Source organism: Oncorhynchus masou, chromosome 24 (genome assembly GCF_036934945.1).
Source record: "Oncorhynchus masou masou isolate Uvic2021 chromosome 24, UVic_Omas_1.1, whole genome shotgun sequence".
Taxonomy (NCBI): Eukaryota; Metazoa; Chordata; class Actinopteri; order Salmoniformes; family Salmonidae; genus Oncorhynchus; species Oncorhynchus masou.
The window spans coordinates 92,158,782-92,184,749 of record NC_088235.1 but is presented as its reverse complement, the minus strand read 5'-3'; the positions used below and the strand labels follow the sequence as shown (position 1 = coordinate 92,184,749).

Below are 25,968 nucleotides of genomic sequence, written 5' to 3'. Positions count from 1 at the left end.
AATTATGTCTGAGTGTTGGAATGGGACCCTGGTTATTGGTAAAAAATAATTAAAAAAAGTTTAATTGTGCCGTCTTGTTTGTTTAATAATATAAGGAATTTAAAATTATTTGTACATTTACTTTGATACTTAAGTATATTTTGGCAACTACATTTACTTTTGACACTTAAGTACAAACATACAAACAAGTCAGTATCCCTTTTACATCAAGAGTTTACATATTTGTACATGTATATTTGTGTATTTCAGGAGTCTTTATAGGTCAGGCGGAGGATGAAACTATCCAGGAGGACTCCGACTTCCTGTTTAGTGGAGGCCACTCACTGCAAGCCCTGCATCTCTGTGATGACATCACCACCACCGTAGGAGTAACTTCATCTGGGCTTCTGGAGGCTATACTGGACGGATCCTTCTCAGACGTCCTGTACCATGTTGCCACAGAAACTCTCCAGTTAGAGCACAGCTGGACGTCCCATCCTGTGGACAAGAAACATCCAGCAGACCCTGTCTCCTCAGCACAGCCCAAGAGACCGCATACAGACCCTGCAGAGACACCACTGGGAGTTGTCATTTATTCTGTGAAGAGGGATTTAAGATGTAATGTGGTAAGGAGACCAGAGGAGGTTGTAGAGATGGGTCATTCAGACCCTTTGAGGACCAATGAAAACTCAGACTCAGAGGGACCAATCATAAGAACAAGAAATACACTCACATAGGAAAAAAGAGAGCACATAATCCAGCCACTCCCAGACATTTGGGTCCAATAAGAGGACAGAACACAACCATTCCTAGGCAGTGGAAACCAATGAGCCCAGTGCTAGCAGTGTTATCCCTCTCCTTAGAGAGGCTGTAGGTCTGGAGATGAGGGTGAGCTTGCAGTCAGACAGAGAGGTGTGTGGATGCCTCTCCAGTCCTGCTGGTCCAGAGAGGAGGCCCCAGGGCCACAGTGTTCATTGGTTCCCATTCCCACATGATGCAGGCCCTGGACCTGTCACTGGGGGGCTGTTGTGTTATAAATGGTCTCAGGACAGGATTGAGTCCTCTGCTGCTGTGTCCCGATGTGGAAGACTCATCGTGGTTGGTCAGCATCCACATAAAGCATCTGTTTTTTTGGTTATGTTTAATTTAGTCTTCTATTCTATGTCTATTCTACAGTGTATATTGAGGATATATGCTGTGTGTTATCAATGTTTAATCTCAGGGTGCTATGATGGTTGTGTGTGTTAACTGTGTTTAATCTCAGGGTGCTATGATGGCTGTGTGTGTTAACTGTGTGTGCAGTCTGGGGAGACAGTGGGTGTTTGAGACTGGAGATGCTGTGAAGAGCTGTCCTACTGTGGACCCACTCGCAGGCTTGGTGATGGTGGGGTCGAAGGATGGCCACGTCTATGCCCTTGACCCACAGGTGTGTGTGTGTGTGTGTGTGTGTGTGTGTGTGTGTCAAGTGTAAATCTTGCATCACATGCTCAGTACTGTATAATTGTGTTTTTGTGTGTATTCTAGGCTCGGCAGTGTGTGTGGATGCACCACTGTGGGAGTGGAGATGTGTTCTCCTCACCCTGTCTCCATCCCTCTCTGACAGCAGTGTGTCGCCACCCTTGGTGTAAACTTCCTCTGTCTCCATCCTGTGAGTGTCCATGCTTTCTTGCCTGCAAAACTCACAGATGCTTGTGTGTGAATGAGAAAAGATTCAAACTCTTTTTCTGTTTCAGGACACTGGTATGGTCCTGTAGATGTATTCCAGGAAGACTAAATGTTTCTCCATCCCAAGCTGCTTCATTGGAAACCTAATCATCAGCTCTGTGGATGGAAACATCTGCTGCCTCAGACACACAGGGAAAATGGTGAGAGGAAGAACTGACACTAAGATAATGTCCATTTTTAGTCTTTCTCCTTCACATCTTCATTTTCACCAAGTAACTATTGATATTGCTCACTTATGTGTTTTATCTTTAATACTGTGTTTTCTGCTGCTGTGGCAGTATGTGACCAAGGGCAGTCTTATCATCCCCCTGCATCACACCAGACAAGCAGAGCATTGTGTGTGGGTCACATGACGGGTGTGTGTACTGTCTGAACTGTACTGACGGCTCATTGATGTGGCTCTACCAGTAGGGTGTACTCCAGCCCCTGTGTGTTTGAGGGGTCACCCTGAGGTATAGAAGGTACATTGGTGGGCCTGGCCTCCACAGATGGGACCCTGTGTGTTCTGGATGGAGAGAATGGAACTCTGAGAGCCTCTCTCTGCCTATGGAGCTCCTCTCCTGTGGTGTGTCAGCGCTCCTGGTGGTCGAATGACGCAATGACTTTGTGGAGCCGACAGATGAGCTCGAATAGTTTCCTGAGATGACATGTATGACATCATGTATTTTTGTACTATGTTATAATATTTAAAAGTAATATAGGAAACAAATGCAAACTATTGATACTAATTTGGAGGAGAAATATGACTTGAGGCTTTGAGTTCAGACATCAGTATTTAATTTATAATTCATAACATTTGCATCACTTTAAAGATGTTCTCATGAATACCTTTTTGAAGTGGGACAAAAAAGTGCAATTATTACCCCAATTAGTTTTACATACACCACTTTGTATACTACACTATTGCACACGACCAAATGTTTAAAAAATAATACAAATAAATGACAAAGTGACTGACTGAGCCTTACAGGCTTTTTTTCTGACCAATGTCCTGGTAAAACTGCCTCTAACATACATCCATACTTACATCCATACATACAGATCATTACATTGAGTAGTGAGAGGAAGATAATGATGGAAGAAATATCCATACGCTGTCAGTCACCAACAAACAGCCCAGCAGAGGTTCTCACAGCAGGGCTGATTGGTTCAAATCACATTGAGGTAAATTAAGAGGATGTGATATAGTTAAACTTGTCCAATGATGGGATTCAGAGAATGTGACTTTCCAAATGCTGGAGGACCATGTAAAGGCCTTATGGATCATCACATTAGCAGTGACTTGAGCACATGGGATGTTACAGCAGGCAGGTAGTCTCTTTCCATAGCAAAGCAAAATCCATGACACATTAGAATGGTAAGAATACTGTGCAATTCAACCACTTGAACCTTGGTCTTTAGTGCTGTGTTTCAGTGCAGTCGACATTTGATTCTGACAGATTTTAGTGTTATTTTACAAACTGCGGTGATTTTCAAACAACTTTGTGAAGGGATTTTTTTTTCTGCAATATAGTATCTTAGACAGCTGTCACAGTCATCACGGGCACAGTGAGAATAGTTATACTAAGTACTGCTTTTGAATACAAGTTTAAAAAAAAGAAGCTTTTGTACAACGCAGACAAGGCTCAGAGATTACAAATATATTGTTTCATCACTGTTAAAATCAGTGCTTGAAATAATACCCACAAGATAAGGTAACAGAAATATTGTGGTTCTTAGGGTGATACAATTGGGTGATCATCTGTCATGTTGGTTTATTGGTTACTGGTAGCCCTTAAAACACTGTTCCCCAAAGTACCCTTGAATGAAGAATCTATATCCCTTTTCAGACCTGTGGGATTGATCTTTTCAATACATAAGCTTTTTTTCTTGTATTATGTTAAGTGCATGATTTATTTACAGCCGTGGTGCTTTGATTGGCTACTGTTGGGAAGTAAGGGTTGGGATTGGCTATTGCAAAGGCCAGCTGTGGCCATGATTGGCTACAGTAGGATCTTTTGACTTGTTGGAAGATATTATATAGTTGATAACATACAGCCAGGTAATCTTAAACTTTGTGTTTTCAGGTGTTTGTATAAGTGCATGCTTGTACTGAGTGTTCGTGTTTGTAAATGTGTGACTGTGTTTATATTATGAATGTGAAACACACTTTTAATCATACAAGTACATGGTTATGGTGAAATAGGGGAGGCTTGGGTTGAGGTTAGAGTGCAGGGGCAGATCAGGGGCAGAGAGGAGAGGTCGGGAGGGTTTGGGACAGGGGTCATAGTTCATGGGCAGTGTGTGTACAGTACTGATGCAATGTAGAGGTTAGAGGAGGTTATTTGATGATCTGAGGGCAGTCACTCCAGGCCTTGGCCTTGCGCTTGGCCAGAGCTAACCAGGCCGGCTCAGTGGACACCTGGGGAGAGTCAGTGGACGGGAAGCGCTTGGTCACCTCCTTCACTGCAGGGGGCGATGGTGTGGAGTCTGCAATCTCAACTGTAACACAAGACCCAGAGAGAAAGGGTTATAATGCATGCTGAGGACACCATAAAAGTGTATAACCCAGTTTGATAACAGATTTGTTTGATTATGATGATCCAGATGTAATAGAATCATGCTTCATATGTGAGATATCCTAACTGTCTGATCTGATCTTGGGAAAGTGTGATGACAAACAGTTGTGAATATGAAAGCTCTTACCTGTGACTGTGCTGGGCAGAGTGTTGGCTTTCTTCAGGTGGTCCCGGCGCTCAAAGCAGCCCAGGAGGGTGTCTGGTCTCTTGGTCTCCTCCGGTGTCTGTGATTTGGGAGGGCTGGTGTTTCCACTCCCCTTACCCTCTGAAGGACTAACCAACACACACTGTGAAACACATGTACCTTTTAGCGGACTGTCCCAGTCTCTCCTACTGCCCTGAATGCATTTCTCTCTCTGCATAAGCATAATCATAATGGTATGAAGGTAAGGACAGTAATGTGTGTTAAAGTGCAGTATCATACGCTGTCTTTGTCCTTGGCCTGTTTCTCAGGCAGTTTGGCCTCTCTATTGCTGCGGCGCTCGTCTCGGCTCTGCTGGTGCTCTTTGAAGCCCTTTTGTTTCTGCAGTGCCAGAGTGATCCACGGAGGGCCAGCCTCCTTGTCCTGGACCCGTACGCTGTCTAACGAGTGCCTGCTCTGCAGCGATGGCTTCCCCTCTGTAAGTGGTGAGATGAGACAACCATCATACTTGACATCATACACACAAAATCACTCAAGTAATTAAAATGCAGGTGTGACATCCCTACTCGATAAAAAAAAAACAATCCATAAAATCTCTGTCATGGAGATTGGATTACTAGCAGTACATGCGCTTCCCAAGATGACACTAACCTTTCCTGATGAGCTCTGTTTTCCTGTCAGCCTTCTCCCTCCAGGGCATACTGATGGAGGGGAAGAAGGACCTCTTCTCCTTGGGCTCCTCCTCCCTCTGACCCCCCTGGCCCTGTCCCTGGCCGTTCCTGTGGAGCTGGGCCACAGCTGAGGTTTCTTCCCTCCTCTCATCTCGCTCCTCATGGCCAGCTGAATCAGCCCCCACCCTCGTCCTCTGGACCACTGCATCGCTTGAACCCCCTCTGCCCACCTTGGGGAGTGGAGAGGGGGGAGGGGTGAAAGGTTTAGGGGATGTGCTCGGTCTTTGGTAGAGTGAGGGTTTGGAAGGCTTCTCCTCCTCGCTGTGCATGGAAGGGGTGGGAGACTTGCCTGCCTTGGCCCGGAGCTTTGGAAGAGATACAACCATATGTCCAGGCTTTACCCCGGGAATGCTCTCTCTGAATGGAGACGCAGGGCTGGATCTATCAGAGAAAACTGAGGTGTCAGAGTCAGGGTCAATGGGGGTCAGAGGTGAGGGGACACCGTTGAAGCTGTCACCGGCGCTGTACCTCTTCTTCCTCTTGTCTGTCGACTGATCACTGTGGAAGCGGAGGGAGTAGTTGGTCCTCCTCAGCTTGATCCCAAACGGAGAGGGCTGGCCCTGCTCCCTCCCTTCCTCCCGGCCGTCAGAGTCCTCTGATTCTCCTCCCAGGCTCACAGCGTCTGTCACTGACCCCTCAGGTCTGGGGGACCACTGGGAAGACCTGGGGACTATGAACGATGGGAGGTCTTTGGCAAACATGCACTCCCCTTTTCCATCTGCGATCCGGGCGGTCTTACCACCCGTGCTCTGGGCTTTGCGGCCTGGGGCTGTTGAGGCTGCAGAGGGAACAGAGGTGCTGGAGGAGGTGTTGGAGAGAGCAGAGGCTGGGCTTCCTCCTTCCTTCTCTTCCGGATTCAACACCTCAGAGTTCCTGCTGGAGTCGGCAAACTTCTTCCTGGCCGGAGTGATGGAGAACTTGGCGCTGGCGGACATGGTCTTCCTGAGGTTGGTATGGGGGAACGGACTCTGGTCCTCACTGCTGGGTCGGTTTTGGCTATGGGGGTCTGGGTATTCCTCATACTTCCCCTCCTCTGCCCCCTTAAATATCTTGCAGCGGATACTGGCCCACTCGGCAAGAACGGCTGCACTGGACTGGTCTGTGGACTCACTGAGGGATTTGGTTTTTCCAGACTTACGTACTGGTGAAGTCTTGCTCTTGGTTGGTGGTGGGGTTACCATGGCAGTTTTCTTTTCATCTGCCAGACCCAGGAGAGACTTACAAGCGATTTCGTTGATATGGTCCAGGTTGACAGCAGTCCCACATAGCTGGGCACCTGTCACCAGGATGGCTGTGTGGCGGACATACTGAGAGGACAGGAGGGTGGGGGAGTCAGCTCCTCCAAGCGATGAGGCCTTGGCTCTCTCTCTGTGTTCAGTCACAGCGCTCCCCTGCTGACTGGAGGCCGGTATAACAGACGTTAGGTTGACCTTCTGGAACAGGATCTGCTTCTCCCCAGAGGACCCTTTGACGGTGAACGGCCTCTGTCTCTTCTCCATCTCTCTCCGGCGCACCTCCTCTGCCCTCCTCTTCCTCTCAGGGTCAGAGCTGCTCGCAGCCGCTTCTGCACACAGCCTCTTCTCCTCCTCCTCCTCATTTTTCTTCCTCTCTTCCTCTGCAAGCAGTTTTCTCTTTTTCTTCACCTGCTTTGTCATTCTCTCCTCCTCTTCTGCCTCTTCTAGTCTCTTTTCCTCATCTACATGAAGACGCTCTGCCTCCAGTTCACACTGCTTCCTCTCCTCTTCTTCTTTCCTACTCCTTTCCTCTTCCTCTTTCTCCTCTTCCTCCAGTGTCCTCTCCTTCTCCTCTCGTTGCATAAGCTCCAAATCCTCTCTCATCCTTCTTTCTTCTTCTTTCATCCTCCTCTCCATCTCCTCTCTCTGCCTCCTCTCCTCTTCTTCTTTCATCATCCTCTCCATCTCCTCTCTCTGCCTCCTCTCCTCTTCTTCTTTCATCATCCTCTCCATCTCCTCTCTCTGCCTCCTCTCCTCTTCTTCTTTCATCCTCCTCTCCATCTCCTCTCTCTGCCTCCTCTCCTCTTCTTCTTTCATCCTCCTCTCCATCTCCTCTCTCTGCCTCCTCTCCTCTTCTTCTTTCATCCTCCTCTCCATCTCCTCTCTCTGCCTCCTCTCCTCTTCTTCTTTCATCCTCCTCTCCATCTCCTCTCTCTGCCTCCTCTCCTCTTCTTTTATCATCCTCTCCATATCTTCTCTCTGCCTCCTCTCCTCTTCTTCTTTCATCATCCTCTCCATCTCCTCTCTCTGCCTCCTCTCCTCTTCTTCTTTCATCATCCTCTCCATCTCCTCTCTCTGCCTCCTCTCTTCTTCTTTCATCCTCCTCTCCATATCCTCTCTCTGCCTCCTCTCTTCTTCTTCTTTCATCCTCCTCTCCATCTCCTCTCTCTGCCTCCTCTCTTCTTCCTCTTTCATCATCCTCTCCATCTCCTCTCTCTGCCTCCTCTCCTCTTCTTCTTTCATCATCCTCTCCATAACCTCTCTCTGCCTCCTTTCCTCCTCCTTTTTAAGTATACATCTCTCCTCTTGTTTGCAACATCGCTCCTCCTCTAACTCACACAGCCGCCATTCCTCGGCTTTCTTCTTCCTATCTTCCTCTTCCTCTCTGTGCCTCTGTTCCGCCAGTTCTCTCTTTCTCCTGGACTCCCCTCTCTCCTCCTCCTGCAGTTTCTGCTTCTTGGTTTTCTCTGGGGGTGTCTCCTCCTCAGCGTTCCTGTGTTGGCTGTCTGCTGCATCTTTCTCCTCCTGCTGTATGCCAGGGATATCCACCTCTTTCAGATCCTGGAAAAAATTATGTATTTTGATTTCTATTGGTGAGCTTTCTCACTATATTCAGTCTACATGACAATTCTATGTATGCACATTCAAACCAAAGAAAGACCACCAACTGTAAGGACCATGACCCCCTCTCACCTGTGTATACCGGTGGTGCTTGCGGGAGATCCTCTGGTTTTTGGGTTTGACAGACAGCTTATGCTTGGCAGCGGTGTTGTCCAGCCGAGGGACAGACTGTGAGACTTCATCCAGGTCGATGGACTCAATGGTGCCGATGGCTGGAAGAACTTGTTTGGACCTGGAAGATTTCACTGGAGTGCTGGGGGCTTCAGCCTGGGGAGCTCCATGGCTCTCACCAGCCTCTTGGTCCTGACTGGCCCCCTGGTTGTCATGGAAACATAACATTTTCACTCTCTTCCTATATTTCCAACAAAAATGATTTGAGTTAATACGGTATCATTATAAGCTAACAGTGAACCAAACATTATGCAATTAATGATCCGCTATTACCTTTGGCTCTGTGTCCACTGGCTCAGCCTCCACTTGGGCTAAGACCCTCAGAGGGCTATTGGGCACCTCCTCTTCATCCGAGCTGCCCTCGTCTCCCTCACTCTTCCCCAGAGAGGGGTGCTTCTGGCCAAACTTGATATTCTGTGCTATCTGCCGCTGCATTTTCCACACACACACACACACACACACACACACACACACACACACACACACACACACACACACACACACACACACACACACACACACACACACACACACACACACACACACACACACACACACACACACACACACACAGCAGTAACGTTATAGTGTCTGTTATCTGGGAGCAACAGTTGACTTTCGAGTACATGGTAATTAGAGTCATCAACCAAGACTGTGAATATACATCTGAATGTGTGTTTAAGGCCCACCTGCAAGTTCCTGACTTTATCGGATACGTTTTCCTGGGACATGGTTTGTTCTGGGCTGAGCTCCTGTACTGCTTCTTCTGGGATAAACACACTGTCGTGGGAGAGGGCTTGAGACCCAATGGGGTTCAGCTCCCTGTAAAGACATAACGGGAGCTACAGTTATAGCATGCTATTACAGTCAGTCACTCATTAATTCCTGACATATGTAGTATCCCTGAGCACATTCATTTGCACAAACAGAAACCATTTCACACACTCTAAACTCCACCAATTAAAATCTAAAAGTCAGTCAAGCAGACCACATTTCAACTGAACTGCACCCCTTTCTCACCAGACTGAGATTTAGTTGAATCTGGCGACTCGAAAATAGATAATATTGCATGCCAAACATGAAGCCACATGATAACATATGTGGGATCCACGTTGGGTCTTAGCGGAAATAGTATTAGAGGCTTTCTCTGTGGTCTGGGTGTGGCTTACTGGAAGGGATTAAAGACAATGTGCTCAAGTCCATGCAGTCTAAGTTATTGATAAGACCTGTGTTCAGAGCTTGTTTCATTTTGAGGTGGGGACCTGTACAAGCAATAGGGGGAAAACGGCAATGTAGAGCAACTCAACTGCATTGCATGTCCTCATGACAACATTATGAACAGTGTATAAATGCAACCTGGACTACTGGAGTATTTCTCATAATATGAAACAGAATGCATGGATGTCCTGTTTACCTCAGATGTTGATTGGTCTCCTCATCATCTGAGATGACTCCGTTAGACACTTCCCCTGTGGAGAAGCTAGCCTTCAGCTCTGCTGTATTGAAGTCCTGCTCTGCTGCCTTCTTCTTCCTCTTCCCAAACAGGCGTCTGAACGGCTGGAATTTGCCCTGTCGTCGCCTCTCTGCAGGCAGAAAGAGAAATGATAACCAAAGCTACACACTATCACCTTATCGCTCTTTATTATCACATCCGTGGTGGACTGTATAATTACATCTACATGAGTGGCCCTTGAAAATTCCAGCTATGTAACCGCATAACCAGAAGTTTACTACAAACACAGAAACAATGGCGGTGAAGCTCATCATGACTGTCTGCTTATCATGACTGTCCTGTCACTTGTGACCTTGTCAGATGGTGTTTCATCTGAGCAGCAACTTAGCTGACCAACAGATCTCTTATTTAAGTGTAGGGAGCTCCTAATGTCAACAGTAAGGTTATTATATTTTTGTGTTTTTATTTCCATTCGTTTTTTTGTTTTTTTTCCAAATCAGTTAAGTTTCAGTGAGTTTTCAGACCTGATTTTCTAGTTTTTATTTAGTTTAACTTCGTTTTTATATTATTTAGTTTCAGTTTTAGGTTTAGTGTTAGGGACAGAAAGCATGAGTGGGAGCCTAGGAGGCATTTGGGTTATATTGTTTTTTGTTTGTTTTTGGGTTGTTACTTTATGCAACTGCACGTAAGGTCAAAGACAGAAAAGAAAGCGAGACATCTCACTGACACATTTTTTTTCTGGTCGGGCAGGTATGGCGACTAGGGAGAGTACACAAAGTAGACCAGAGCCAGCTGTTCCCTCTCTCCTGTGAGCATGTCAGATATTATGGAGGAACTGTGTGTTCATGCCCTGATCTGTTTCACCTGTCCTTGTGATTGTCTCCACCCCCTCCAGGTGTCGCCTGTGTTTCCTGTCTCTCTGTGCCAGTTCATCTTGTATGTTAGTCAAGTCAACCAGCATGTTTTTCCCATACTCCTTTTGCTCTTCTCTTTTTGATAGTCGTCCTAGTTTTGACCTCTGCCTGACTCTGGACTCTGAACTGGTTTTGACCCTTTTGCCTGTCCATGACCATTCTCTTGCCTTACCCTATTGGATTAAGAAATATTCTAAGACTCCAACCATCTGCCTCCTGTGTCTGCAACTGGGTCTCGCCTTGTGTCATGATAGTACGAACTGGCCATGACAGACCCAGCAGACTTGGACTAGCTCCGCCTAGCTGTCTCCCTGCAGGGAGCCACCATTGGGAGACATCAGGAGTTGCTATAGGGCCTTTTGGAAGGGCTCAGTCGCTTGATGGAACGCCACGACCATGGGTTAAAGGCTATTATGGAGAAAACCAGGGAGTTTGCTCAGAGACTGTCTGCCACCTCTGAAAAAAAACAATCACCCATTCACTTTTTCTCCTTTCTGTGGTGAGTTTGTACAGCCTATCCCGACTCCCCGTCAACCCTGCTTACCACCTCCAGAGCGATATTCGGGAAATCCTGGTACCTGCCGGGGTTTTCGTTCTCAGTGCTCGCTTATTTTTTGAGCTACAGCCATCTTCGTTTTCTTCAGACCAATCAAAGATAGCGTATATAATTATGCTAATGTCGGGAAGGGCGCTCTCCTGGGCTCCGGCAGTTTGGGAACAAGTATCTGTCATTTGGAGGAATTCATGGCAGAGGTGAGAAGTTTTTGAGTCTCCGGTACCCAGGAGAAAGGCGGCCAGCAAACTGCTTGACTTACGTCAAAACTCCCGTAATGTGGCAGACCAAGCGGTGGATTTTCGCACGTTGGCCGCCGAGAGTGCCTGGAATCTGGAGTCTCTTTTCGATACTTTTCTGCACGGATTATCTGAGGAGGTAAGGGATGAGTTAGCTGCTCGGGAACTGCCGGTGGACCGCACCTCTCTTATCGGCTTAACCATTAAAATTGATGGACGCCTAAGGGAACTCAAGAGTGAGAGGAGGTCTGGTCTCTGGCACACTCGTGCACCTGATATGACGTGTTTACCTTTGGAATCTGGAAGTTTCCGAAGGCAGCTTTTCTGAGAGGAGTCGAGGTCACCCGAGCTCTCTCGTGAATCTACGACAGGTGAGTTGGATACTCCTGACTGGGAGTTCCCTAATTCCCATCACCTGCACACTCCTTTTTGCTCTTATGCTGTGGGGAGACCAATCTAAGTCTCTCTGGGTGCTCATTGACTCTGGGGCTGATAAATGACTTATGGATGCCACGATAGCTTCAGAGCTTGGTATTCCGACTCAGCCTCTCTCTGTGCGCATGGTTGCTAGGGCACTGGACGGTCGCTCTATAGGGTAAGTCACCCATAATAGTGTGCCCGTTCAATTACGGGTTTCTGGTAACCACAGTGAGACAATACAGTTCCTCCTCATTGCATCTCCCCATGTTCCGGTTGTTTTAGGATTATCCTGACTCCAACAGCACAATCCTGTGATTGACTGGACCACAAGCTCCATCCTGGGTTGGAGCACATTTTGCCATTGTCACTGCCTTCAAGCAGCACAGCCTTCCCCTAGTCGTCTTCCTCAGGAGGTTAACAAGACAGTGGATGTCTTTGTTATCCCCACGGAATACCATGACCTCCTGGAAGTGTTTAGCAAGGCACGTGCTACTTCCCTTCCCCCGCACCGTCCTTATGATTGTGCCATTGATCTTCTCCTAGGCACTACACCACCTCGGGGTTGGTTGTACTCTCTGTCCGAACCAGAGACCCTTGCTATGGAGGAGTACATAGTCTCTGGCCACTGGGCCGTCCGTCCTTCTACATCTCCTGCCGGCGCAGGGTTTTTCTTTGTAGAGAAGAAAGACAAGACACTGCGCCCGTGCATTGACTACCGGGGGCTTAATGATATCACTGTCAAAAATCGTTACCCCCTACCGCTCCTCTCGTCAGAGTTTGAACATCTTCATGGGGCTATCATGTATTCTAAGTTGGACCTTCGGAATGCTTACCAACTGGTTCGAATATGCGAGGGGGATGAGTGGAAAGACAGCCTTCAACACAGCCAGTGGACACTATGAGTACCAGATCATGCCATTTGGACTCACCAATGCCCCCGCTGTCTTCCAGGCTTTGGTCAATGATGTGCTTCTGGACATGCTAAACTGGTTTGTGTTTGTCTACCTGGACGACATCCTGTTTTTTCCCCGATCTGCCCAAGAACATGTACTCCATGTCAGACAGGTCCTTCAGCGCATCCTGGAAAACCAATTGTTTGTGAAAGCCGAGAAGTGTGAGTTCCACCTCTCTTCTATCCCCTTTCTGGGATATGTCATTGCTGAGGGCAATGTTCAGATGGATCCTGGAAAGGTGAAAGCAGTGGTGGATTGGCCTCAACCAACGTCCAGGGTGCAGCTGCAAAGGTTTCTTGGTTTTGCAAACTTCTACCGCCGTTTCATTCGCGATTACAACACCCTGACGGGCCCCCCTGTCGGCACTCACCTCCCCCAAGGTACTGTTCAAATGGTCTCCAGCTGTCGACAAAGCCTTTGTGGAACTGAAGCATCGATTCACAACAGCACCCATCCTCATCCATCCGGACCCCTCGCATCAATTTGTGTTGGAAGTGGATGCTTCGGATGTTGGAGTGGGGGCCAGCCTGTCCCAGCGATCTGTCCAGGACCAGAAGCTTCATCCCTGTGCCTTCCTGTCCCATCGTCTCAATCTTGTTGAGAGGAACTATGATGTTGGCAACCGAGAACTCCTGGCGGTGAAGATGGCGTTGGAGGAGTGGAGGCACTGGCTGGTAGGAGCAGAACAGCCATTCTTGGTCTGTACCAACCATAAAAACTTGGAATATCTCCGTTTAGCCAAGCGCCTTAACTCAAGGCAGGTCCGGTGGGCCCTCCTGTTAACCAGATTCAACTTTACCATTTCCTACCGTCCTGGGTCTAAAAATATGAAGGCTGATGCTCTCTCCCGCCTATACAGTTCCTCTGACACACCCTCGACTTCCAAAACCATTCTCCCTACCTCATGCCTTGCTGCCACTGTGGATTGGAGTATTGAGAACCTGGTTCGCGAGGCGCAACGCTCCCAACCTGGGCTAACCAGCTGTTTGTCCCTAACCCATTCCCTAACCCATTCTGGTCCCGGGTCCTGGAATGGGCTCATTGCTCCAGGCTGACCTGTCACCCAGGGTCCCATCGTACACTAGCCTTCCTTCGACAACGTTTCTGCCCAGCTTATGGTGCAGCATGTCTTCCGGATCCATGGACTCCCGGTAGACATGGTCTCCGATTGCCGTCCACCGCTGTCGACGTACCTGGAGAAGAGCCAGTGTGGCTATTCTCAAGACCAACTCTAGGTATCGTCGTCAAGAGGACCGTCGCCAAACCCCAGATCCCCATTACCGCAATGGGCAGAGGGTATGGCTTTCCACTCGGGATCTGCCCCTTCGGGTAGAGTCCTGCAAGCGGTCTCCACAGTTCACTGGTCCTTTTTCCATCTCCAGAGTCCTGAGTTCCACTGCTGTCTGTCTTGTGTCTAGGATTAAGCCTGTGTCTCACTGTCATTTGTCTGCTGTCTCCAGGCCCATCCTTCCCACCGGGTTATCGGTGGCCAACCAGCGTATACGATGAGACACTACCTGAAGGTTCGACCATGGGGCAGGGGTTTCCAGTACCTGGTTGACTGGGAGGGTTATGGCCCGGAGGAGAGGTGCTCATTGCCGATTTCCACCGACGTCGGCCAAGTATGCGCCGAGGTAGGGGGGGTGGGCGGTGGGGGTACTGTCACACCCTGATCTGTTTCTCCTATCTTTGTGATTGTCTCCACCCCCTCCAGGTGTCGCTTATACTCCCCTGTGTATTTATCCCTGTGTTTCCTGTCTCTCTGTGCCAGTTAATCTTGTATGTTAGTCAAGTCAACCAGCATGTTTTTCACATTCTCTTTTTGATAGTCGTCCTGGTTTTGACCTATGCCTGACTCTGGACTCTGAACTGGTTTTGACCCTTTTGCCTGTCCATGACCATTCTCTTGCCTTACCCTATTGGATTAATTAATATTGTAAGACCCCAACCATCTGCCTCCTGTGTCTGCATCTGGGTCTCGCCTTGTGTCATGATATCATGAGCTCATGCGGGAAAGCATGCTCACGCGAGAGAGGGAACGCCCACTTACACAGACGGAACCTTAAAAAACATTTAAATGGTAAATGGCCTGAATAAACTATCTTATTTATCCACCATCTTTGATAAGGTGATAGGTCAAGTCATAGGTTAGGTTAGCCCTTCTCATGACGCCAATGCTATATTGGAGTAATTCCACATCCCATTTGATTAGCTGAGGTGATTTTCTCAAGTGTGAAACGCTCTATCTAGAAACAATTGATCCTGGATTGCTATACGGTTTTGGAAACCCTGAACGCTCAACTTAATTATAATCCAAAATAAATGTACACTTGCTGTTTTACCACAGATATTTTTTTTTGTGTAACACAGTTTTGAATTGACAGGTTTTTTTGTTCCCTCCCGAGTTTCCATTAGCTCAGGAAGTGCAACACAAAACACCTCTGTGGGAATCTGTGTTAAAACGGTGCACAGTAAGTGTATCTTTGTATTTGTACAATTATTTTGGTGATATGATTTATGTTTTCTAAAACTGCATTGCACACAGTGATTAACGGTTAGACAGAGTGTCGGGACTGTTGTACACATTGGCCCTGCTGTGGTCAGTTCAAATGAAAACCATATGGCTGTGTAGCTTTGCGTAAGTTGGGTTCTCGAGGGCTAAGGTTAGGTTCAAATCTTTAAGTCATTATCTGTGACTTGGATTTAAAAGGAATAGCGCACCAATATGGTGGAAATATATATTTTTTTACTTAAGTAGTACATGTAAGAAGAATCAAGTTAACTAACTAGACATTTTTCCGTGATAGCTAGTGATAGTGATGCACACGCTAGGACTATTTAAAACATGGCTATATACTAGCAGCATTTACCCTCCAGATTCAGTAGCTTGAAACCCCATTACATTTTTGCCCAAAGTTGAGAAAAAAACTCAAACTGAACATAATTCATTAGGGTTATTATTTTAGTTTGTTTTGGAGTCAAAGATAGTATAATTTTCGTTTATTTTCGTTTACCTTTCATGATTTGTTTTCGTTTACTATAATAACCTTGGTTCACAGAGCATTTCAGAGCTGCCATGTTGTAGAATGCTAGCACTCCAGGTAGCCCACAAACAAAACAAACCAATATATCTACAGAATCCTCTGTAATAATATAGAGTAAAGCTCCACCACACAGGAAATTATATTAAGATGAATTTCCTGTTTATCTGAGAACAAAATGCAGTTTCCTGAGTAAAGAAGTTTATCTCTGGAAATGACAATGACAATGTGCACAAGGAGACATCCAGAGATATTAACCTTATATTGCACAAATATTACTGCTAATTTAGTTACAGCTCTTATGAAGGAATCTTGCTGTTAGTTTATCTACAAGGTGGTTGCTTACTGCTACTATAGCATAATGATTACATTACAAGAGCAAAATATAATTTTGTTAGTATTGGCTATGTGATTTATTGACCAATAACCAGGTGTGAAATATTGTATCAGTAAATTACTGTCAAAAACATAAATCATAGCTACCTGCTACACAACCCTGGCCGATGCAACCCCCTTCACTAGCAGACACTGACAGGGCATTATTTCAGTTGGTAGAGATTGAGTCTTGACAACCAAGCAGTTTCCATGCCACAGAGTTGAACTGGAGATAAGAGGACCTTTGCTTCCTATCTTTACTTCCTCATTATCTTTCCTTGCCAGTCAGTTATACACTCCCAGTCATATAAGATACACATTTCCGTGTCTAAAATAAAACGTCTGACAGTTGTCTCTCATGGATCTCCTGACTGCTGTTGAAATGATGGGGAAATCAGTGTAGATATGCTATCCATAGATATTCTATTGTTACTGTATCTCAAGAGTGGAAGGAGCAGTGCTTGACTTGGGCAGGAGCTCACTGGTGCTGAGTACACCTCAAATGTTCTACTGCTTGACCTCCTGTTCCTCTTATAGAATTTTAGCTAAAAAGTATTGCGGAGCTCCTGCACCTAAATATAAGCAGTACCGGTACCCAAAATGAGTACCGGCCCCTATTTCCATCCAAGTCAAGAACTGGGAAGGAGGTTATCACTTCTCCCACTAAAATGCTTTTCTATCCTCACTGAGTGTCCTAGTTGAAAACTACACTGCTCAAAAAAATAAAGGGAACACTAAAATAACACATCCTAGATCTGAATGAATGAAATATTCTTATTAAATACTTTTTTCTTTACATAGTTGAATGTGTTGACAACAGAATCACACAAAAATTATCAATGGAAATCAAATGTATCAACCCATGGAGGTCTGGATTTGTAGTCACACTCAAAATTAAAGTGGAAAACCACACTACAGGCTGATCCAACTAGGCTTGATTACCAACAACGATGAGACGGCCTACAGGGAGGAGGTGAGGGCCCTTGGAGTGTGGTGTCAGGAAAATAACCTCACACTCAACGTCAACAAAACAAAGGAGATGATTGTGGACTTCAGGAAACAGCAGAGGGAGCACCCCCCTATCCACATCGACGGGACAGTAGTGGAGAGGGTAGTAAGTTTTAAGTTCCTCTGCGTACACATCATGAACAAACTGAATTGGTCCAACCACACAGAAAGCGTTGTGAAGAAGGCGCAGCAGCACCTCTTCAACCTCAGGAGGCTGAAGAAATTCGGCTTGTCACCAAAAGCACTCACAAACTTCTACAGATGCACAATCGAGAGCATCCTGTCGGGCTGTATCCCCGCCTGGTATGGCAACTGCTCTGCCCACAACCGTAAGGCTCTCCAGAGGGTAGTGAGGTCTGCACAACGCATCACCGGAGGCAAACTACCTGCCCTTCAGGACACCTACACCACCCGATGTCACAGGAAGGCCATAAAGATCATCAAGGACAACAACCACCCGAGCCACTGCTTGTTCACCCCGCTATCATCCAGAAGGCGAGGTCAGTACAGGTGCATTGAAGCAGGGACCGAGAGACTGAAAAACAGCTTCTATCTCAAGGCCATCAGACTATTAAACAGCCACCACTAACATTGAGTGGCTGCTGCCAACATACTGACTCAACTTCAGCCACTTTAATAATGGATATGGATGGAAATTGATGTAAAAAATGTATCACTAGCCACTTTAAACAATGCCACTTAATATAATGTTTACATACCCTACATTACTCATCTCATATGTATATACTGTACTCGATACCATCTACTGCATCTTGCCTATGCCGTTCTGTACCATCACTCGTTCATATATCTTTATGTACATATTCTTTATCCCTTTACACTTGTGTGTGTAAGGTAGTAGTTGTGGAATTGTTAGGTTAGATTACTCGTTGGTTATTACTGCATTATCAGAACTAGAAGCACAAGCATTTCGCTACACTCGCATTAATATCTGCTAACCATGTGTATGTGACAAATAAAATTTGATTTGATTTGAAAATGGTCAAAGACCCCAGCCATAGACTGTTCTCTCGACTACCGTATGGCAAGCGGTACCGGAGTGCCAAGTCTAGGACAAAAAGGCATCTCAACAGCTTTTACCCCCAAGCCATAAGACTCCTAAACAGGTAACCAGATGGTTACCCAGACTATTTGCATTGTGTGCCACCCCCCAACCCCTCTTTTACGCTGCTGCTACTCTCTGTTTATCATATATGCATAGTTACTTTAACTATACATTCATGTACATACTACCTCAATTGGCCCGACCAACCAGTGCTCCCGCACATTGGCTAACCGGGCTATCTGCATTGTGACCCACCACCCGCCAACCCCTCTTTTTACGCTACTGTTACTCCCTGTTCATCATATATGCATAGTGACTTTAACCATACCTACATGTACATACTACCTCAATAAGCCTGACTAACCGGTGTCTGTATATAGCCTTGCTACTGTTATTTTCAAATGTCTTTTTACTGTTGTTTAATTTCTTTACTTACCCCCCAACACATACACACACACACACACACACACACACACACCTTTATTTCGCACAATTGGTTAGAGCCTGTAAGTAACATTTCACTGTAAGGTGTATTTTTTGCACGTGACAATAATAAACTTTGATTTGACTGTTTCTCCCTCTGGGGAAGTACTGAGTGTTCTACTGTGGATGATGCCCTATTTTTCCCAGCATTAGGGCCTGTCCTGCACTGCCTCTGCTCTGTTTAGCTGGCTGGCCCATACTACACTGCTTCTGCTATGTTTCACTGGCTGGCCCATACTGCACTCACTGCCCCTGGCGTGCTCACACACTCATGCATGGGGCAGCAGATAGCCCAGTGGTTAGATTGTTGGGCCTGTAACCTAAAGGTTGTTAGATCGAATCCCCTTGCTGACAAGGTAAAAATCTGTTGTTCTGCCCCTGAACAAGGCAGTTAACCCACTGTTCCTAGGCTGTTGTAATTAAGAATTAGTTCTTAACTGTTAAATTAAGTTTAAAAAATGAAACCAGAAAGGACATGTTTTCAGCAGAGTAGAACAACTAGTAGCATTCCACACGTCTACTTTAGGGTTAAGTCTGAAGGGTCAGCATGAAACATAATCGACTACATAGTAAAGCTATTATTACTCTCTACTATCAACACAGACCTATATTTTGAACTATAGCCTAACATCACATCGGGCTGTCTGTAAATGCAGAAAGGAAATGCTTCAAGCCTAAGCCTTGAGTGAAGAGATATGGGCTCAGGCTGTGTATTGATTTATGTAGGTCCATATTCAAAGTTGTTAACTAAAACTATTCCACTGATCAATTTCAGTTATTTACTTTAGCTTGGATAATCAATCATCTACAGTGCTGCTCGCTGTCCTGATACATTGCTTTATTTTCTTTCGTTTTTGTCCTTTCAATTACATCCTTTCAGAATGTATTCATTCACCATAGGAAAGTAGATATCAATAGGTGATAAACGTAGGTACAGAGTGCAGAAATCACACACAGGGTCACACAGAGGCCTTAAACCATCAGTCTAAGATACGCCCAGTAAGCGTTTGATATCAGTTACTGTACAACCCATCACTGCATCACCACACCATGCATTTCTTAAAGAGACAGTTAAAAAGAGGTATAAATATAAGCCAACAAAGGCCTCCTTGTATTCTCCCAAGGTTATCATTAATTCTAGTCTGAGTCCAATCTATTTAAGGCCTTGTCTAAAATCACTTTAAAATATATATATATATATACATATATATATATATATTTACCTGGGCTTTTGGATAAATGAGTGTCACGCTTAGTTTCCCTGGCGTCCTTAGCAATGGTAACGACACACATTGTCTGTGGTAAGAAAAAGAGCGGGAACACGGGGGTTGTTGTCGTCTTTAGTGTGAGAGTGTGAGTCCTGTCCCGTGTAAGGAAGGAGAAAAGGAGATGACAGAGCATCACTCACTGAGTGAAGGGAGAAACATGAGAGTTCATGCAAAGTGTGCAGTTTGAATAGCACACTTGTCCCTTGCCCTCCTCTCTCTCCCTAGGCCTCTTATCCTCTACCTGGCAATGACAATTCTACCTGGCAATTTCAGGCTGTATCACATCCGGTTGTGATTGGGAGTCCCATAGGGTGGCGCACAATTGGCCCAGCATTGTCTGTGTTGGGCTGTCATTGTAAATAAGAATTTGTTCTCAACTGACTTGTCTAGTTAAATAAAGGTAACAAAAAAGAATATATATATAAAATGATTGCTTAGCCAAACAAACACCTCACATAGATCAGAAAAGGGTTGCAATTAACGTGTTCATGAAAATTACACATCTTTCAAATCAAGATAATCCTAACTGAGCCAATCACAGAATACTCACAGTACTCTCTCTCTACTTCCCTCTCTCAACTATCTCCTTCTCTCCCTGCAGCTGTGGATAACGTGTTAGCCCAGCAGGGAAGTCCTTTGTTCCTCCAGACCTGCATTCCATTAGAGATCCTCCACCTAACCACAATGTGAATAACACCCATCACACATGACAGCAGTGCAACTTCTGAACAAAACCACATGGTTCACCACTTCCAACAGAGACAATTTAAGAAACATAATGTTGTAAAAAATAGATTCAAATGAAAGATGCTGTTTGTATCTCACCAAACAATTGTCTCAACACCTCAATCACACACACAGCCCTCTGGCTGCAACACCTCTCATCAGTCTCTGCACTTTGTTGGCTGCAACACCTCTCATCAGTCTGCACTTTGTTGGCTGCAACACCTCTCATCAGTCTCTGCACTTTGTTGGCTGCAACACCTCTCATCAGTCTCTGCACTTTGTTGGCTGCAACAGTCAGCAACACCTCTCATCTGCACTTTGTTGGCTGCAACACCTCTCATCAGTCTCTGCACTTTGTTGGCTACAACACCTCTCATCAGTCTCTGCACATTGTTGGCTGCAACACCTCTCATCAGTCTCTGCACTTTGTTGGCTACAACACCTCTCATCAGTCTCTGCACATTGTTGGCTACAACACCTCTCATCAGTCTCTCTTTGTTCTGCAACACCTCTCATCAGTCTTGTTGGCTGCAACACCTCTCATCAGTCTCTGCACATTGTTTGTCATGTCTCTGCACTGCAACACCTCTCATCAGTCTCTGCACTTTGTTGGCTGCAACACCTCTCATCAGTCTCTGCACTTTGTTGGCTGCAACACCTCTCATCAGTCTCTGCACTTTGTTGGCTACAACACCTCTCATCAGTCTCTGCACTTTGTTGGCTGCAACACCTCTCATCAGTCTCTGCACTTTGTTGAGCCACCGGCTTTCACATGTACAGTGGAAACACATGGTGTGTAAATCCCAATCCCTTGGGTCAGAAGCCTGGCATGTGTGAGACAGTATTGAGAAAGAGAGGGGGGGAAGACAGAGATAGAGAGAGGGGGTATAGGGAAAGACAGAGTAGAGGGAAAGACAGAGAGGGGGGGAGGGGGTAGAGGGAAAGACAGAGACAGAGAGGGGGGGGGGGGACAGAGGGAAAGACAGAGAGAGAGGGGGGTAGAGGGAAAGACAGAGAGTGGGGGGGTAGAGGGAAAGACAGAGAGAGGGGGGGAAGAGAGGGGGAGAGGGAAAGACAGAGGGGGAAAAGACAGAGATAGAGAGGGGGTAGAGGGAAAGACAGAGAGAGAGAGGGGGGGATAGAGGGAAAGACAGAGAGGGGGGTAGAGGGAAAGACAGAAAGACAGAGAGAGGGGGTAGAGGAAAGACAGAAGAGAGAAGGGGTAGAAAGAGGGGGTAGAGGGAAAGACAGAGAGAGAGGGGGGTAGAGGGAAAGACAGAGAGAGAGAGGGGGGGTAGAGGGAAAGACAGGGGTAGAGGGAAAGACAGAGAGAGGGGGGTAGAGGGAAAGACAGAGAGAGAGGGGGGGTAGAGGGGGTAGAGGGGGAAAGAGAGAGAGAGTGGGGGGGTAGAGGGAAAGACAGAGAGAGAGAGAGGGGGGGGGTAGAGGGAAAGACAGAGAGAGAGGGGGGGTAGATCAGACTCTGAGAGTGGGGGTAGAGGGAAAGACAGAGAGAGAGGGGGGAAGACAGAGATAGAGAGAGGGGGGTAGAGGGAAAGACAGAGAGAGGGGGTAGAGGGAAAGACAGAGAGAGGGGGTAGAGGGAAAGACAGAGAGAGAGGGGGGTAGAGGGAAAGACAGAGAGAGTGGGGGGTAGAGGGAAAGACAGAGAGAGAGGGGGGTAGAGGGAAAGAGGGAAAGAGGGAAAGACAGAGAGAGGGGGGGGAAGACAGAGATAGAGAGAGGGGGGTAGAGGGGAAAGCCAGAGAGAGGGGGGTAGAGGGAAAGACAGAGAGAGAGGGGGTAGAGGGAAAGACAGTGAGAGAGGGGGTAGAGGGAAATACAGAAAGGGGGGTAGAGGGAAAGACAGAGAGGAAAGACAGAGATAGAGAGAGGGGGGGGAAGACAGAGATAGAGAGGGGGGTAGAGGGAAAGACAGAGAGAGAGGGGGGAAGACAGAGATAGAGAGAGGGGGGTAGAGGGAAAGACAGGAAAAGACAGAGAGAGAGGGGGGTAGAGGAAAAAGACAGGGGAAAGAGAGAGGGGGTAGAGGGAAAGACAGAGAGAGGGGGTAGAGAGAGAGGGGGGTAGAGGGGGGGAAAGTAGAGTGGGGGGAAGGGAAAGAGAGAGAGGGGGAGGGAAAGAGGGAAAGAGGGAAAGAGGGAAAGGGGGAAAGACAGAGAGAGGGGGTAGAGAGGGAAAGACAGAGAGAGGGGGTAGAGGGAAAGACAAAGAGAGGGGGTAGAGGGAAAGACAGAGAGAGGGGGTAGAGGGAAAGACAGGGAAAGACGGTGAGAGGGGGTAGAGGGAAAGACAGAGGGAAAGACAAAGAGAGGGGGTAGAGGGAAAGACAGATAGAGAGGGGGTAGAGGGAAAGACAGAGAGAGGAGGGGGGTAGAGGGAAGGGGACAGAGAGAGAGGGGGTAGAGGGAAAGACAGACAGAGAGGGGGGTAGAGGGAAAGACAGAAAGAGAGGGGGTAGAGGGAAAGACAGAGAGAGAGGGGGGTAGAGGGAAAGACAGAGAGAGGGGGTAGAGGGGGTAGAGAGAAAGACAGAGAGAGGGAGGTAGAGGGAAAGAGAGCGCAGCGTGCTGTAGAGGAAAAAGACAGAGAGAGAGGGGGGTAGAGGGAAAGACAGAGAGAGAGGGGGGTAGAGAGAAAGACAGAGAGAGAGGGAGGTAGAGGGAAAGAGAGAGCGCAGCGTGCTGTACTCCCTCTGCTCAATGCTTCTCCTTCCTGATGGTGACAGAGCCTCTTAGAAATGCCTCACCCAGAATGGCTCTTTCTACTTACTGACTCTAGTTAGCACAGAACAAGGAGATGTATGTGGAGATGTAAGAGAGGGAATGTGTTGGAGTATACTGTGTGCATTGATGTGTGAGAGAGAGATTGTGTTATTGATTGTTATGACGTGTGTTGGTGTACTGTATATGTATGTGAAAGGTGTGAAAGCATGTACAGTGGGGCAAAAAAGTATTTAGTCAGCCACCAATTGTGGAAGTTCTCCCACTTAAAAAGATGAGAGAGGCCTGAAATTTTCATCATAGGTACACTTCAACTATGACAGACAAAATTAGAAAAACATTGTAGGAGTTTTAATGAATTTATTTGCAAATTATGGTGGAAAATAAGTATTTGGTCAATAACAAAAGTTTATCTCAATACTTTGTTATATACACTTTGTTGGCAATGACAGAGGTCAAACGTTTTCTGTAAGTCTTCACAAGGTTTTCACACACTGTTGCTGGTATTTTGGCCCATTCCTCCATGCAGATCTCCTCTAGAGCAGTGATGTTTTGGGACTGTTGCTGGGCAACACAGACTTTCAACTCCCTCCAAAGATTTTCTATGGGGTTGAGATCTGGAGACTGGCTAGGCCACTCCAGATGCCTGGGCAGTGTGTTTGGGATCATTGTCATACTGAAAGACCCAGCCACGTTTCATCTTCAATGCCCTTGCTGATGGAAGGAGGTTTTCACTCAAAATCTCACGATACATGGCCCCATTCATTCTTTCCTTTACACAGATCAGTCGTCCTGGTCCCTTTGCAGAAAAACAGCCCCAAAGCATGATGTTTCCACCCCCATGCTTCACAGTAGGTATGGTGTTCTTTGGATGCAACTCAGCATTCTTTGTCCTCCAAGCACGACGAATTGAGTTTTTACCAAAAAGCTCTATTTTGGTTTCATCTGACCATATGACATTCTCCCAATCTTCTTCTGGATCATCCAAATGCTCTCTAGCAAACATCAGACGGGCCTGGACATGTACTGGCTTAAGCAGGGGGACACGTCTGGCACTGCAGGATTTGAGTCCCTGGCGGCGTAGTGTGTTACTGATGGTAGGCTTTGTTACTTTGGTCCCAGCTCTCTGCAGGTCATTCACTAGGTCCCCCCGTGTGGTTCTGGGATTTTTGCTCACCGTTCTTGTGATCATTTTGACCCCATGGGGTGAGATCTTGCATGGAGCCCCAGATTGAGGGAGATTATCAGTGGTCTTGTATGTCTTCCATTTCCTAATAATTGCTCCCACAGTTGATTTCTTCAAACCAAGCTGCTTATCTATTGCAGATTCAGTCTTCCCAGCCTGGTGCAGGTCTACAATTTTGTTTCTGGTGTCCTTTGCCGGCTCTTTGGTCTTGGCCATAGTGGAGTTTGGAGTGTGACTGTTTGAGGTTGTGGACAGGTGTCTTTTATACTGATAACAAGTTCAAACAGGTGCCATTAATACAGGTAACGAGTGGAGGACAGAGGAGCCTCTTAAAGAAGAAGTTACAGGTCTGTGAGAGCCAGAAATCTTGCTTGTTTGTAGGTGACCAAATACTTATTTTCCACCATAATTTGCAAATAAATTCATAAAAAATCCTACAATGTGATTTTCTGGATTTTTTTTCTCATTTTGTCTGTCATAGTTGAAGTGTACCTATGATGAAAATTACAGGCCTCTCTCATCTTTTTAAGTGGGAGAACTTGCACAATTGGTGGCTTACTAAATACTTTTTTTGCCCCACTGTATGTGTGTACAGTATGTTTATGTACAGTATGTTTGTGTTCAGTATGGTTGTATACAGTATGTGTGTGTACAGTATGTGTGTGGATATGGACGTATATATGCGGTGTGTGAGTATAATAGCTTTAGCTGAACTGACCACATGAGAGTGTATGTTGAGCAGGTGTCTGCGTGGCAATGAGACCGTGTGTGTGTGTCTCTGTGTCTGTGTGTGTGTGTGTGCCTGTGTGTGTGCGTGCGTTTGTCTGCATGTGTGTGCCTGTGTGTGTGTGCGTGCGTGTATGTGAGTGTGTACATGCGTGTGGGTGTCTGTGTGTGTGTGTGCGTTGGCACGCAGTAGACAGACTTGAGAGCAGAGCTGCAGATAGGATGAGAGAAGCACGAGGAGCGGCTATGTGCTCTGCAGAAGCAGAGAGAGAGAGAGAGATGCCTTTGACAAGGGTACAGCTGCAACACAGAGTGGCAGTGGTATAGCATCACACTGCTGTGTAGCCACCCAACAGCTCCACATCCCTCCTCTGTGACACAGCCCTACACCATGGCTTCATAGCACTGGTTATAGCCATAAGCATAGTGGGACAGCTAACAGCCATAGCTCAATAGCATAACTCAGTGTCATGATAGCGCAATGGGTCGGCTAAAGTGCCGTATAGCTTTTCAGCGTAAACAGCTTGTTGTCATTGTCGAAGCGCATGGATGCGATGCAGCAGTGTAACCCTTTACCTATTTCAACGGCACAACTCGACAGGGCTGCGCACCACTGCAGTAAAATCTTAGGGAACATCGATCTGCCCTTCTG

At 46.6% G+C, this 25,968-nt stretch overlaps 1 protein-coding gene and 1 pseudogene across 3 annotated transcripts; one reads left to right on the top strand and one right to left on the bottom strand.

Annotated features, from left to right (window-relative positions):
* Positions 1 to 4: 4 nt before the first annotated feature.
* LOC135511479 (beta-alanine-activating enzyme-like) lies at positions 5 to 3,547 on the top strand (annotated as a pseudogene).
* On the bottom strand, positions 2,465 to 25,968 carry LOC135513026 (capping protein inhibiting regulator of actin dynamics-like). Of its 3 annotated transcripts, XM_064935671.1 has the most exons (9): positions 25,893 to 25,968; positions 9,576 to 9,744; positions 8,851 to 8,983; positions 8,435 to 8,590; positions 8,063 to 8,305; positions 5,056 to 7,930; positions 4,687 to 4,880; positions 4,390 to 4,549; positions 2,465 to 4,185 (listed from the first exon to the last, which is right to left on the bottom strand). In XM_064935671.1, the coding sequence occupies exons 1-9, from the start codon at positions 25,951 to 25,953 to the stop codon at positions 4,025 to 4,027; spliced, it is 4,152 nt and encodes a 1,383-aa protein (XP_064791743.1). In that variant the 5' UTR covers positions 25,954 to 25,968; the 3' UTR covers positions 2,465 to 4,024. The 3 variants fall into 3 exon arrangements, with proteins under 3 accessions (XP_064791743.1, XP_064791742.1, XP_064791741.1); XM_064935670.1 differs by lacking the exon at positions 25,893 to 25,968 and having other exon boundaries at positions 9,576 to 9,742; XM_064935669.1 differs by lacking the exons at positions 8,851 to 8,983; positions 9,576 to 9,744; positions 25,893 to 25,968 and having other exon boundaries at positions 8,063 to 8,342; positions 8,435 to 8,523.